General features: G+C 44.5%; 2 protein-coding genes across 2 annotated transcripts in view; both read right to left on the reverse strand.

Moving 5' to 3' along the window:
• Positions 1–9,095, reverse strand: part of kif13a (kinesin family member 13A) — a gene marked incomplete at both ends in the record, with an annotated part of 98,502 nt that extends 89,407 nt beyond the window's left edge. The window contains 2 exons of the mRNA XM_080541228.1: positions 8,676–8,769; positions 9,035–9,095. Coding sequence (XP_080397354.1) covers positions 8,676–8,769; positions 9,035–9,095 — 155 coding nt within the window. The remainder of the gene's footprint in view (positions 1–8,675; positions 8,770–9,034) is intronic.
• Positions 9,096–10,223: 1,128 nt separating this feature from the next.
• LOC308166904 (E3 ubiquitin-protein ligase NHLRC1-like) lies at positions 10,224–11,483 on the reverse strand (the record flags this gene model as incomplete). The annotated part of the gene is made up of 1 exon (XM_080541229.1): positions 10,224–11,483. One exon carries the CDS (start codon positions 11,481–11,483, stop codon positions 10,224–10,226), a length of 1,260 nt encoding a protein of 419 aa, XP_080397355.1.
• Positions 11,484–15,152: the final 3,669 nt, after the last annotated feature.

Genomic DNA, 15,152 nt, shown 5'->3' on the forward strand with positions numbered 1-15,152 from the left:
GGCTGAACCTAGCATGTTGGACTGCATTAGTCAGCTCTGACGCAAGACAGTGCCAAAGGATTATCAAGGGAGTGATGATTAATGTGCACTTAGTGGTTCGTCACCCGTAGGCTAAATGTTTTGAGACCGTAAGAACACAGTGGATATGGGGGCGTGAGACTGTGATTCGTTGGTAGAATCCTGCCCAAAATAATTTCACTCACTAGCCTTTTTGGCCTTTTTGGTGTGATAGACCGCTTGAGAGAGAGATGAAAAAGGGTGAGGGTGGCTCTGGCATTTTAACAGTTTTGGGTCATAACTCCAGAACGTTGCTGTATCCTGGCAGCTGCTGTCGCCAAGCAACTGATAAACACAGAAGCCCAGACGAGCTACCAGCCTCATGAGTCAAAGTTCCAGCATAATAGCCCAACACAAGCTCTCACAGCAGCCTTGACAAATAGCATTGCCCTGAGCAGTTCATCATACGGGCCTGTTACACCAGGAGGTTACTGCAATCAAAAGTAAACAACGCTCGCTAGCTAAGTAATTTCATCTAACCCGTAACAATGTCTAACACAAATAGAAAAGCTTTGGTCATATTCAAAGCACAGCAGACGGTTACCCCCAAAATAAGCTTTCAATTGTGTTTGTGACAGTTTGTCCTACTGAAAGGAGAGCATACTGACTACTCTCTGGTTAGTGTTCATCATTCTGTTCAAACACGGCCCTACTTTCTCCCCGGGACAATCCCAAGTGACACGTTTACGGCCAGGCCACGCCCCCTTTGACCCTGTCCACTCGGGAGACGTCCCAGGGGTGAATAGACACACGGGGTGATCAAGACTTCAGACACAACAGGCCAGAAGAGAGGTTACAAGTCCCATAAAGCCTCAACATGTGATCCTTTTCAGTGTGAAAACATGTCAAATCTCCAGTTCATTTGCTGTGCTAAGGCTTTTCTTTGTTTTCTTTTTTTTCAGACTGTGGACAGTGACTATCTCAGATCCATGTAAACACAATGAAAACAGAAAGGGAGACTCGTCTCAGTAGGAAAACCAAAAAGTCATTATGGCGGCGACTTTAGAACAAATATGCTGATTGAATGTTTTTGAAAAAAGTCTGTTTTCATAAAGTAGAACCACATCTGACACTAACGAGACCCAGCCTTGACATCATTGGAATCCTGACTGTTGGTTAAGTCCCACACAGCTAGCCAGTCAGCTAGCCAGTCAGCTAGCCAGTCAGCTAGCCAGTCAGCTAGCCAGTCAGCTAGCCAGTCAGCTAGCCAGTCAGCTAGCCAGTGAGCTGCGAAGCCTCCTTCTCTCATTTCCAGGTCAAGATGTAAACATAGCCCCACCTCAAAAACAAACAGGGGGGCGGAAGGGGGGGCAGACCTCTTGGGAATTCAACAGTTTTATAACACACAAAGCTTTCCGCAGAAGGAACACGTTCACACTCTGGGTGGGAGAAGACGGTGAGGGGGCTAGCTCTGACGACAACATCTGACTGAATGGAAAGGTGGATCATTTGACACATAGCAGAAAGAACAAAACTGAAAGTGCCCTGCGCCACATGTCCACCATCTTTATTTACCCTGGTAGGCTATCCTGTTGACATTCCCCTGTTATGAGAAAAGCCACATTTAGCTGGTCTAAACACCGAAACAATCTGTACCAGTCAAAAGCAGTTCACATGATGCAATCATGGCACAGTCTGTATAGTATCATCAACTAAATGGCTTCAATCAGCCTATATTATAGAGGGACCTCTACTTTGGTAAGAGCCACTTCCACAATTAGCTAGATAACGATATACCAAAGAAGCAAACCTATTTAAGTAGAGATACAAGTACCCTGAGGCTCTGTGAATCAGTGATAAGGAAGAGAGTGTGTAAAGAAGATAAAAGGAGAAATTACAAGCTTGGTTGCAGCACAGCAGCCATTATCAGATAGAGACATACTTTCACTAATCACTGTGCCCTACCAGACCACAGTGAAACTATTTCAACGCCCCCAGCCAAAACAAACTGGAAATTGCCTTTCTTAAGACAGTGAGGCTTACTCTAACCCCGACTACATTACCTGTTGAGAGTCAGTGCATTAAGACAAAGACTCGCCAAAATCTGTAACTTCTGCCGCATATCGTGTGGTTGATGAGCACAATAGACAACAAAATATGTTTGAATGCCTAGTTTTTGTGGCATTAGTCATACTGTAACCATTGGTTTCATATTTGTAACTTACAGTACCTCTGGAACTATCCTACTAGTATCTAGATCCTAACTAGACATTTTTCATGGACTTGATGGACTTGTTTTTACATTGTTCAGAGTAGATGGACACGTTAGGGCATGACAGGTCTTATATGAGCCCATTGTCAGAGCTGAGGGGTATTTCCCTGTCATCCTGCCCTACCCCTGATCCCCCCTCCCCCCTCCTTCCTTCCCCAGCAGCCTCAGGTATTTCATGGCCTCTTCTCCCACTGACACCGTCGTTCTGTCTGCTGTTCTGAGGGAAGCAGACAAGAGGTTGAAAATGAAATTGCTTTTCCCAGATTCACGTTTCAGATCTGCCCCCTGTGTCAGTCCAAGACAGAGGTAAAATGAAACCGGAGAATGTGAGGCGCAAAACATAACCGACAACATGCTCAGACGAGGAAATTCGACCTCCATCGCCCTGCAGTCACCTTCAACGTTCCATTTTCAACATGGTTGAAGATTACAGTTCATGTTGCAGGGAGAGAGAGAGACAAGCAGAGGGAGGACGAGTCACGAGTCACGGCACAATGAATCATGGTGAGACATGGCCAGTGTTCCTAAGCCACCAAAGAAAAGCCGGTGTATTTTCACATTCTTTACATAGCTTACATGTTCAACATGGTACCACGCAGTCTGGAAATGAGCACTATATTCCATCCTGAGAAAAGGTAGGCCTAGCCCTTACACAATCAAGAGAAAAGGTAGGCCTAGGCCTTACACAATCAAGAGAAAAGGTAGGCCTAGGCCTTACACAATCAAGCAATTCTGACTAATGCAAGAAAAGTCTGGTGTCGGTAAAGTAAATATTCCTTTAAAGGCAGTTTTGGAAAAGTAAATTGTATGCTCATGGTAAAAAAACTAAAAGTGGCTTGCTCTACTCTAATGTGTACTAAATCTGTTCCATTGTATTCCAGTGTACATAGGATTATTAGAGCAAGACACATTTTATTGTGAATGAAGTGGTTATCTTGGTTATAATAACTGTTGTTAACTGATTCAGAAATTAACTACCTATAAACGCAATGCAAACCCAAAAGAGTATACCTTAATGTAGAGTATTACCAAAATGCTTTGTCACAGATAGAAATAGGCCCTATATACAGTATACACAAAGGCTAGTTAATTATCTGAAACGTAATCTGGTCTTACTCACTCTTCTCAGGCTGAAGCTGAGCCTTCAACAGTGAACAGAGATGTGGTTCCCATGATTCTGGCCTGCAGCCAAATTGGGCATGCTGATATATTTCTCACTAAATTTGACACATCTCAAGCGCATATGAACAGGTGTCCTCAAAGGCCTCGGGGACCAGGCTATCCCGTTCTGCGGTCCCACCACTAACTGACATGACTGAGGAGAAAGTTATTCTAAACCTCTGAGTATCTAACACCATTCTCAACTCAATGAACACATCTTATTCCACTGTCTTAATAGCATTCCAGGCCAAATCTAATTTCAAACAGAGACAACAACAGCTGGAAAGTTTGTAATAATATATGTTCTTTTTTTTTTTCTATTTCAGAGGGGGAAAATGATACTGGAAATAACATCCCTTTAATAAAACTGTCTCAGAAGATTGGCCAAAATGAAATGACCTGAGGACCCGGAACAAGTTATGAAGAAGGTATTCAGTCTAGAACTACTGTCGGTAGGGAGAGGGTAAATAGTAAACAATGGTGAGTGTTGTCAATATGGTAAGCTTGCACAACACACACAAAGTGGAATGGCAAAGGGTCCAATGTGACCTTGGATAAACCCCAACTGTCCAGCTGTTGGAAAGACACAGTGAAACCAGACACAAGGCAGCAGTCATCCAACTCCAACCCTACAGTAGATCGCAGCACATGGAAGTAACATTTGCTGGATAATCAAAGTGCAACAGGCCAAATGACCTTGCAGGGTACACCCGTCTATTACTCGAACATAAGCTGAATAGTCATAATGTCATTTCATTCACAAATCAAAGCTGACTTCTATACCATCAAATAATTTCCTCAGTAGTGTCAGCCCTCGGATGAACAACCCGCTAGGAAGCATTCCTTGAGGCGGTAAGCACTGGGAAAGCATCCAATGGTCAATCACAGACATCAGAGAAGAATCACAAAGGCTAGACAAATCCACTTTGACAGGACTGCGTGGTAATGTTAAGCATCATTTATCTGACCTTTCACCCACAATGCCCTTTTGTTCCATTGTTGTGTATTTAAGGTTGGTGAACGTTAGCTTTAAAGCGTGATTGGCCTGTTTAATTGCCTGGAACAGAGCAGTTTTGTGGCAATTGCAGTTGGGATAATTGCGGACTGCTTACCAGTAGAACTACAGATGCAGTGTTACAGGTTAACACAGCTGGACTGCGGCTTCTCTGATTGACATTTCAGCCGCAGTCAGTCTCTCCGTGGGTCACCCTACACACTGCAGACCGTCACTGGGGTAGAGGGCATACAGCATCTTTAAGCAGCCGTCTACAGTGCAAGTGAGCACCGAAACAAGGTCAAACAAAGCAGGGACACCGGAAATAATCCCAAGATGTTTATTCGCAATTGAGCAGCCTTGAGCTGATCTCATTTTGCATCCATGGTTAATCAGGTCAAAGATGTTATCAAGGGTGACAGAAGACGCCGACAGTTCACCCAAGAGGTAGAACCAATTCAAGCGCAATGTCATAGAAAAAACTGGTTTGCCATCGTTTTGAAGGGGGAGCACAGAACTGTCAACACATCAGAGTAAAAGAAGAAAAGGCAGCTAAGAGAAAGGTCAGTTCATGTCATCATGAACAGTTAGGTCAGTTCATGTCATCATGGACAGTTAGGTCAGTTCATGTCATCATGGACAGTTAGGTCAGTTCATGTCATCAACAACATTGGGACCAAGCCAGCTAACAGCAGTGCTTTCACTCATAGGGTTACATGTTTGTTTACAAGAGGCTGTTTATGTCTAGTCTATATATGGTTTCCTTTTGTTTTACAAAAATGCCACATTGTTGTGCATGGAGGTGCATGGATTTGCTTTGCTCAGTGTAATATGTGAAAGATCAGTGTAGTTTACTTTGGCCTTCAAAACACCCTCATCTTTGGCAACTACTGGAAGACACTTGGCTAAGTTGCTAAACAGGTTTCGCTGACCCACACACTTCCCTTGTTCTGGTGTTTCCTGTAAGACTGTTGAGTAAATGATATATACATTTTTATAATAAATAAACACCAAGGTTGCTTTCCATCACACACTTCCAAGCATGTCAAACGTGAGAGTACGCTTACCTGTCCTTCCCCTAAGCACAAGGCATGGAGCGCAGCACACCTGTACATGTACATCTGTAGCCATGATGATGCCTGCTGCGTCATACAGGTGGAACCTGGCACTGCTGGACACATTGGTGGCCTCATGCTATGGAAACAGGAGATAGGCTCCTCCCACTAAGAGTCATTAGGCTGGAGAGTACCAACGGTCTCAAGGCTACTTACTAGCCATGTGACAGGGGGGCTGATCACAGTCTTATGATATTTTGCTGTTACCATAATAAACCAGTGAACAAATATGAGACAATGCGCTTCTCCTGGCACTAGGCTTGTAACGACCGTGTCAAGTGTCAGCTGTTTAACATTGAACGTCACCAAATGTCAAAAGTCTAGGAAGAGCCATGGTGAGTCATGGTGATGACAACAAGCAGTGAGTCATACCTTTAGGAAGAGCCATGGTGAGTCATGGTGATGACAACAAGCAGTGAGTCATACCTGAAGAGCCATGGTGAGTCATGGTGATGACAACAAGCAGTGAGTCATACCTTTATGACGTATGAAGAGCCATGGTGAGTCATGGTGATGACAACAAGCAGTGAGTCAGACCTTCTGGCTGTAGGATGAGCAATTGCCTTGGGTTATTATGATGAGCACATAATAAATTCTGCTTTCTTGGATCAAAATGATCCTTCTCCTTCCCTGACTTATAGATCCCTGACTTATAGATCCCTGACTTATAGATCCCTGACTTATAGATCCCTGACTTATAGATCCCTGACTTATAGATCCCTGACTTATAGATCCCTGACTTATAGATCCCTGACTTATAGATCCCTGACTTAGAGATCCCTGACTGATAGATCCCTGACTGATAGATCCCTGACTTATAGATCCCTGACTTATAGATCCCTGACTTATAGATCCCTGACTGATAGATCCCTGACTTATAGATCCCTGACTTATAGATCCCTGACTTATAGATCCCTGACTTATAGATCCCTGACTTATAGATCCCTGACTTATAGATCCCTGACTTATAGATCCCTGACTTATAGATCCCTGACTTATAGATCCCTGACTTATAGATCCCTGACTTATAGATCCCTGACTTATAGATCCCTGACTTATAGATCCCTGACTTATAGATCCCTGACTTACAGATCCCTGACTTATAGATCCCTGACTTATAGATCCCTGACTTATAGATCCCTGACTTATAGATCCCTGACTTATAGATCCCTGACTTACAGATCCCTGACTTATAGATCCCTGACTTATAGATCCCTGACTTATAGATCCCTGACTTATAGATCCCTGACTTACAGATCCCTGACTTATAGATCCCTGACTTATAGATCCCTGACTTATAGATCCCTGACTTATAGATCCCTGACTTATAGATCCCTGACTTACAGATCCCTGACTTATAGATCCCTGACTTATAGATCCCTGACTTATAGATCCCTGACTTATAGATCCCTGACTTACAGATCCCTGACTTACAGATCCCTGACTTATAGATCCCTGACTTATAGATCCCTGACTTATAGATCCCTGACTTATAGATCCCTGACTTATAGATCCCTGACTTATAGATCCCTGACTTATAGATCCCTGACTTAGAGCCTAGAATTCCAGGGCTTGTCAAAACTATTAATGGACACATAACAGTGATGATAATAAAAACGCATATGAAAAACTACAAAGACAAAACAGAACACAGGTACTCCTGTATGTAATTCGGCAACCACTAGATCTTCTGTGCTCGGTGCGAGCGTCTATTTTTACAGTCTGATGCATCGGAATTTAGGCCGAGTGCCAGAAGTTTGTTCCATCTGCTGATGACTTTGTTGAGGAAAAGGTTTGGGATAGTAATTAAGCTTTCTCTGACTTCTACAACAGTTTAATATTCGTCCATAAGGCTGCGTGCTCAGCATAGAAACGTGTGTTCAATGTGACAGCTTCAACAGGAATGGCAACAAGCAGACGAACACTGCAGACCTTCTGACTACACGTCTCTCTGGCTGCAGACCTTCTGACTACACGTCTCTCTGCAGTCTGCACTCTGCAGACCTTCTGACTACACGTCTCTCTGGCTGCAGACCTTCTGACTACACGTCTCTCTGGCTGCAGACCTTCTGACTACACGTCTCTCTGCAGTCTGCAGACCTTCTGACTACACGTCTCTCTGGCTGCAGACCTTCTGACTACACGTCTCTCTGCAGACCTTCTGACTACACGTCTCTCTGCAGACCTTCTGACTACACGTCTCTCTGGCTGCAGACCTTCTGACTACACGTCTCTCTGCAGTCTGCAGACCTTCTGACTACACGTCTCTCTGGCTGCAGACCTTCTGACTACACGTCTCTCTGGCTGCAGACCTTCTGACTACACGTCTCTCTGGCTGCAGACCTTTTGACTACACGTCTCTCTGACTGCAGACCTCCTGACTACACGTCTCTCTGCAGACCTTCTGACTACACGTCTCTCTGGCTGCAGACCTTCTGACTACACGTCTCTCTGCAGACCTTCTGACTACACGTCTCTCTGGCTGCAGACCTTCTGACCACACGTCTCTCTGGCTGCAGACCTTCTGACTACATGTCTCTCTGACTGCAGACCTTCTGACTACACGTCTCTCTGGCTGCAGACCTTCTGACTACACGTCTCTCTGACTGCAGACCTTCTGACTACACGTCTCTCTGGCTGCAGACCTTCTGACTACACGTCTCTCTGGCTGCAGACCTTCTGACTACACGTCTCTCTGCAGACCTTCTGACTACACGTCTCTCTGACTGCAGACCTTCTGACTACACGTCTCTCTGGGGAAAGTGAGTTGAGTTGCAGCACGAGATGCAGCAACAGGGAGTGCATGCACTGTCACCTCATCCTACAACATCATAGTTTGATGAAGAAGTAATCATAGTAATCATAGAAATCATGAAAATGACCATATCTTCAAGTTCAAACTACTGGGGAAATCTTAAAAAGTGTCCTGACCCCAGACCGACTGCAGCAGGGCAGAGCTCTTGCCTCGCGGGACAGCCTGTCCTTAAATCTTTCCCAAAAAAGGGAAACGTTTTTAAAATGCGGAAACTACAAAGCATTCCGCTATTTGACAGTAATAATGAAATACAGTATTTCAAACAATAATGACAGACAACAACATTGTACAAGTATTGCATTGTTGCTAATTATTCTTTACCTGCTGTTTTCTCCTTTTGTATTTGAAGGCGGTGGGTGCAGGACAGTTTGGTTATCCTCCATATCCAGCACACATTTTGTATTCAGATCCTTTTCTGCAGAATTCAGAAAATGTATTGAACTAAGGCCACTTTGCAAATGTGATTTATGGCCCATATATCTAACAACCTCAGGTTGAAAGTCGCAAGCCAGATGCAGCAACCCAGGCTGTCAAAAGCAGGACTTGCTAACTTTCTACCTGCAGCAAAACAATCTATAGCTTTGATGTTTGATAACGGTCCATAAAAGTTCAGAACAACACAAACACGCATGTTTATAACATGTTTATAACAAACATCACGAACTGTATTCTGAACTTACCTCGGCGGTTCATGGGCCGAACCCTGACTGCAACTTTCACCTTAGTATCCGACATTTTCATCCACTTTCCTCCTCCCAGACCCCCAGTATGTTAGCAGGCTATGCGCAGGCTACCGTCTAGCTATCCCCGACCAGACCCTTCAGTCCAGCTCTCTGCCGGTGAAGGGGTGTTTGTCCTAATAAGACAATCCCAAACAAGTCCAGTCCAAATCAGTGAGAAAAGAAAAACGGAACATGTTCTTTATATCCATGCAGTGATCTCCCTGTGCCTAGCTTCCCGCGGAGCCCCAGCCCCAGACAGCATCCCCAGCCCGCCATCTTCAGTGGCTCGGTCCTCCTCTGCTGTCCGCGAGGCAAAAGACAACATGGATTTGTCATGACACGAACCGGACTGGGGGAAACCCACGGGTGATCGGGAAGAGTCGGAGAGCATTGAGTATCAGTGCACGCTGGTCATTTAAACAGATATAATAGGCCTACAGCAAATGTCAAATGTGAAATGCAGACTGGTGTAAAATGTGTACATAAACGGGTCATTTTTTAAATACGGTGCCATTTGGACTTCATAACTTGTGAAAAATAAATTGTTGATTTATCTATATTTTAATGTTCTATTATATAAAGGACATATCTAGCTTGCTGAAAAACTCAGTGGTCGAGCTCAGGCACCTACATTTTATTTTATTTAGAATACCCTCTGTAGTTGAATAGGGCGAGTGTCTCCAGAACAGAGTGGACACATAACAGGGTGGACACTAACAGGGTGGACATTTTGAGTTAAAGTTAGCCTTTAGCTAGTACTGGGGACGGAAAAGGCACCGTATAAAAATAAATGACCCAAAAAAGTACCCGTGATGGAAATTGCAGTGCAGAAAGTGTGCACTCCACAGTGTTCTGTATCCTACAGTGACTATAAACCAATTATAAATGGTATAAACAGACATTAAAGAAAATAAGTCACTTTTCTGTTCGTAATTCACCCATTAATTCATAAAAATCAGTGTCATCGTGAGTTATCATGAAAAGCACTTTATTTTGTTCAAACACCCTGATTTCCTCATGCATCAGAGATCCAACAGAAAAACATGGTTCACACTCATGATTCTGTTGCACTTTACTTTATTGCCACAATAAGAATGTCAAGCTTTTTCTGGACACATCATTAGGGAACATTCATTTGACAGAGCTCTCATTTCCTGGTAACATCTGAGTTTGCTGAATACATCTTCACTGAATGGTCTCCACTGTCTAAAACAATTAATGTGTTCCGTGCAGTGGCCACCAACCCCACTGGGCGGACTAAGTCCTCACTGACAAGGGGGGTAAGGACTGAGCTGTTCTGGAACTTTCCTAAACTCCAAATCATCCCCTGCTGAGAGTCAATTGCAATCACATTCCCTCCTCTGTCAAAGGCAACAGCAGATATGCAAGGCCACACTGTGGACCCCAGGCTCAGGCTAAAACTGTCTATCTGAGAGAGTAGGTTAAAGTCTTTGTTAAACACCTTCAGTCTTGTGGGGCGATGGCTCATTGAGGCCTGTGTGGGGTCCCCAAGTTGTTCCACAATGGCAATGTTTCCTGTCACCGGACAGCATGCTACCGCCTTGGGCTGCTGCAGCTCAGCGATGACTGCGTGGTTCCTCAGGGTCACACCCCGACCAAAGTCAACAACCACTTGGGAAAGAGTGCCAGCCTGGGTGTCTGCGACCAGGATGTGTCCACAGCTGTCCACATCCACACCCCAAGGCAGCTGGAAGGAGTCTCGGATCGTCAGCACAGCCGTGCCCCTGGAGGTGAACACCTTCACTGCACTGTCTCCTGCGTCTGTCACCACCACGTACCCACTGGGAGTGACCGCCACGTCCATCGGGTGACTGATCTCTCCGTGCGCACGTCCCCTCCGCCCAAAACAGTGCAGGCGCCTGCCTTGGGGACCAAAAACCACCACCCTTTTGTCGCCATCGTGCACCACCACCATCGTCCCTGATGCCCCGAACATGGCTATCCCTGTGGGGTTGATAAGCGTCCCCCAGCCCCCAAAGGCTGAGGAAAGACGCAGAGCCCCACAGTCCAGGCCACCGGAACTGCCCCCGCGGCCTCCTATGACCTGCTGTGGAACTGCGCTCCTGGGGCTCCTGGGGCTCCTGGCCAACAGCAGCTCCTGCAGGTCTGTAATGGCCTGACAGTGGGAAGTGCTGTCAACATTGCACAGGTGCCGACAGAACGGGCACTCGAGCTTCTTCAGAACTGGGTGGGAGAGCGCCCTAACACATTCCAGACAGAGCACATGGCCGCAGGAAAGATTCTGTGGTCGGTGCTCCTTTTGTTGGGTACTGAACTTCTCGAAGCAGACTTTGCACTCCAGCAGGTTGATGTGGATCTCTCTCAAGATCCCCTCTGGTCTCAGCAGGCGCCCAGGGTTGGGGGAGATAGGAGGAACTTCAGCCATGACAGATTATTGTTAACTACACCATACTGCACCATAAGCTCTGCTGCTGTCAGATGGAAAGTCTTCAGAAAACACGAAGGGAAAAGATTGGGGGGGGAAAGAGAGAAAGACAGGGAGAGAAAGAGAGAGAGAGAAACGCTGCACCGGTAACATTTTGTGCACTCAGTTCGACCAGGCCCAGATTGTCATGTGACTCTGACACATTTCTGCACAATCCCGAGGCTCTTTACCGCCCTCTTTGGGAGCGTAAAGTGACGCACAGGGGTAATTCAGCTTCTCTGTTAGTATAGGGCTTTCACACCGGCAAAGAACCGTGCCGGTTCGCGTTCGCGTTCGGAAACCTCCGAATGTTGGCGCTGTCTGGCGAACGATACAACGCGGGCTCGTTCGCCAGACAGCGCCAACGTTCGGAGGTTTCCGACACGGTTCTTTGCCGGTGTGAAAGCCCTATGAGAGGATACACAGTTTACTTTGGGTAGCTCTATTTTGTGTTTTGTCCTATGAGTCAGAATAGTGATCACTGTGTGATTTTCTAAAATACTTTCAGGTGAGCTTCAAGCGCCCATCAAAGTCATTGCTCTCTATTATTTGTTTTCCTGGTAACATCAATTAACAGTTTCGTGAAATCTATCTCTTTGTAGGTCAGTACATGGCAGCTATTTCGGTCTGTCTGTTCCCTGGTTTGCCGACTGAGTGAAATCTGACCCCTGAGCATCGTACGGACCCCGTCCCTCTACTGTAGAGCGCTCTCCAGAGGTCAAACAAGGTGATTCCACACTTTCCATTAACAGTGACAAGTAAATACTAACGCTCTGACTAGAACAAGCTGTTGAAAACTGTAGAAATTGAAATGCACTCACTGTACCAAGCTGTGTGAAGATCACATGTGTACTGGAACACATACATTTTTGTTTGCTATATATATATGTATATGTTACGGTACATGTGGGAATACGGACGGTACATGTGGGAAAACTAGGGTTAGGGTTAGGTGCTACGTCGACTTGGTACATGCTGGCATGTCTAACCCTAACCCTAATCCTAACCCTACCCCTAACCCTAACCTTAACCCTAGCACCGTAGCACCTAACCCTAACCTTCCCACATGTACCGCATTTCCACATGTACCGTAACATATACACACAATTAGAATATATATTATATATTGAAAAATATTAAAGGAGAACTGTGTTGTAACTGTAAGAGATAAGAGACTATTCCAACCCACATGTGCTCAATCATTGCGCCACCTCATTCCATTTCAACAGTGTGCCCACTGACTGTCACAAGCAGCGTCACATACAGTTGAGGCCAAAATTATTAGCCCCCCTTGTGAAATCAGACAAAACCCATGATTTCTCCATGGAAATGACCATTAACAACAAGTGTTTATAGTGTATTTGTTTCCAAAATAATAAAGACAAAATGTCCACTAAGTTTGATTAGGATATTTTATTGATGCACTGAGTTGAAACAAGAAACGGCAAAAATGACACGTCCAAAATGATTAGCCCCCTGGCCATTAATAGTCAATAGTGTACCCTTTCTGAGCCACAACTGACAAAAACCTTTTAGAGTAGTTCTTTACTAGGTTGGCACAGGTCTCTCGAGGGATTTTGGATCATTCTTCCATTGCAAATGGTTCCAGCTGGTTCAAACTGCGTCGGTTTCCGAGCATGGACATTCACACTTTGAGCACCCGCCACAGATTCTCAATAGGATTGAGATCTGGGCTCTGTGCGGGCCACTCCAGGACGTTGGTTTTGGTGTCCTTTAGGAACTGTTGGACCAATGTATTGATGTATGCTTTGGGTCATTGTCTTGTTGGAAGACCCAGTGACGACCTAAGCCTAGACTAAGAGCAGATCTTTTTTCATGATGCCATGCACCTGAACAAGGCTCCCTGTGCCTGAGGCTGCAAAACAGCCCCACAGCATGATGCTCCCACCACCATGTTTAACTGTGGGAACTGTGTTCTTAGGGTTGAAGGCCTCTCCCTTTCTTCGCCAGACATAAGCAACATCCATGTGCCCAAACAGTTCCAGTTTAGTCTCATCAGACCAAAGCACAGATTTCCAAAACTCATCTTTACCTTTCAAATGTTCACGGGCAAACCTCAGTCTGGCTCTGATGTGCCGCTCTTTAAGTAAAGGGGTTCTTCTGGGATGATGGCCCTGAAGCACACCACGATGAAGAGCCCTCACAACTGTATTCCTTGAAACATCAACTCCACAAGAGGCCAGGTCAGCAACAATCATCTTGGCAGATGTCCTTGGTGTCTTGCTGATATCTCTGACTATTTTCCTCTCCAGAGTTCTTGAAATCTTGAGCTTTCGACCACGCCCCAGGTTTGTTTCTTACAGAATTTGTCTCCTTGTACTTAGCAATGATGCAACGTACAGCGGTTCTAGACACTGAGACGCTTGGAAATGGCAGTGTAGCCTTCCGCCTTATCATGAGCCTCCACTTATTCTTTCTGAGCTCAAGACTGATTTCCTTTGTCTTTGGCATGGTGAGTAAGGGGAGTAGTATAGTCCCTCTCAATAATGTGTTCAAGTGCCCTGTTTCTTGGAGTCCTTTTATGCTAATTGAATGCTCAGGTGTTGTTAGGAAGCCAATTGACTGTACAGGTGTGGTTTGAAATCTGATTGGTTGCTTAGGTGTGTTTTTAAAGCAAATATTCACATGGGGGCTAATCTTTTTGACCACCCCATTTTTCACTATATTTGATATAAAGCAAGCCTAAAAACTTATTTTATATTCCAAAATGTACCAAAAGCTAATAAATAGCACTGGTGAATGTTTGATTATATAAAGTTTTATCAATGATGCAAACATTGGGAAGAAAATTCCTGGCCTCAACTGTATACAGTACACAGGAATGGCATGAAGGTCTTCCATGACAGATAGGGATGGAACTAAATTATTATTAATTTACATTATATTTATATTTGATATGGCAGAATGTATAAAATGCTGTCTATTTCACTAATAACACTATGTACTGTTTTTTTGTATTGTGTCTTATTTGTCACTTATGTCCTGTACTATTGCCACTTTTTTTTTTTATTATCTTGAATTATGCCTATTGTCATTGTATTTTGCTGCAATGTGAAGAACCAAGCCTAAGAATTTTACTCTCTTACACTTGTGTAATGTGATGTAAAAATAAACCTTTTTTCTTCTTTTTTTTCTGGAAGACAGGGAAATTAAGAGGAAATGCAAAACATTTTAATAAGTCTTATTAATTCACAGTGAAAAAAAACACACAAGTCTCCTTTTCAACATAATCGTTTTGGCAAATGGCATCTTAATCCAGAAACAATGTACCATTCCACAGCCAGGGAGCCTGGTCCATTCCACTAAGGATGACAGTCTGGATTGTCTGGGATGGTGAGGGACGTACAGGATGTGTTGAGATGACAGAAACAAGCTTTTAAAAAAATCTTCGATAGAGCTCTCTGAGATCACAAGAACGGAATAGTATCACAACGCAAAAAAAAGGTATGTTCATACTGCAAAATTGTTAGGAATAACAAAAACAACATGAGTAACATGCATACAGGCACAAGGGCATTACATTAAAATGTTACAACAACATTGAAAGACAGAGGTGTGAATACTGGCTTCTTGGTGTGCAGTGAGACAGAGACCCTTTCACTACTACTG

This window comes from Nansenia antarctica (assembly GCF_963989245.1).
Source record: "Nansenia antarctica genome assembly, chromosome: 10".
Classification (NCBI taxonomy): Eukaryota; Metazoa; Chordata; class Actinopteri; order Argentiniformes; family Microstomatidae; genus Nansenia; species Nansenia antarctica.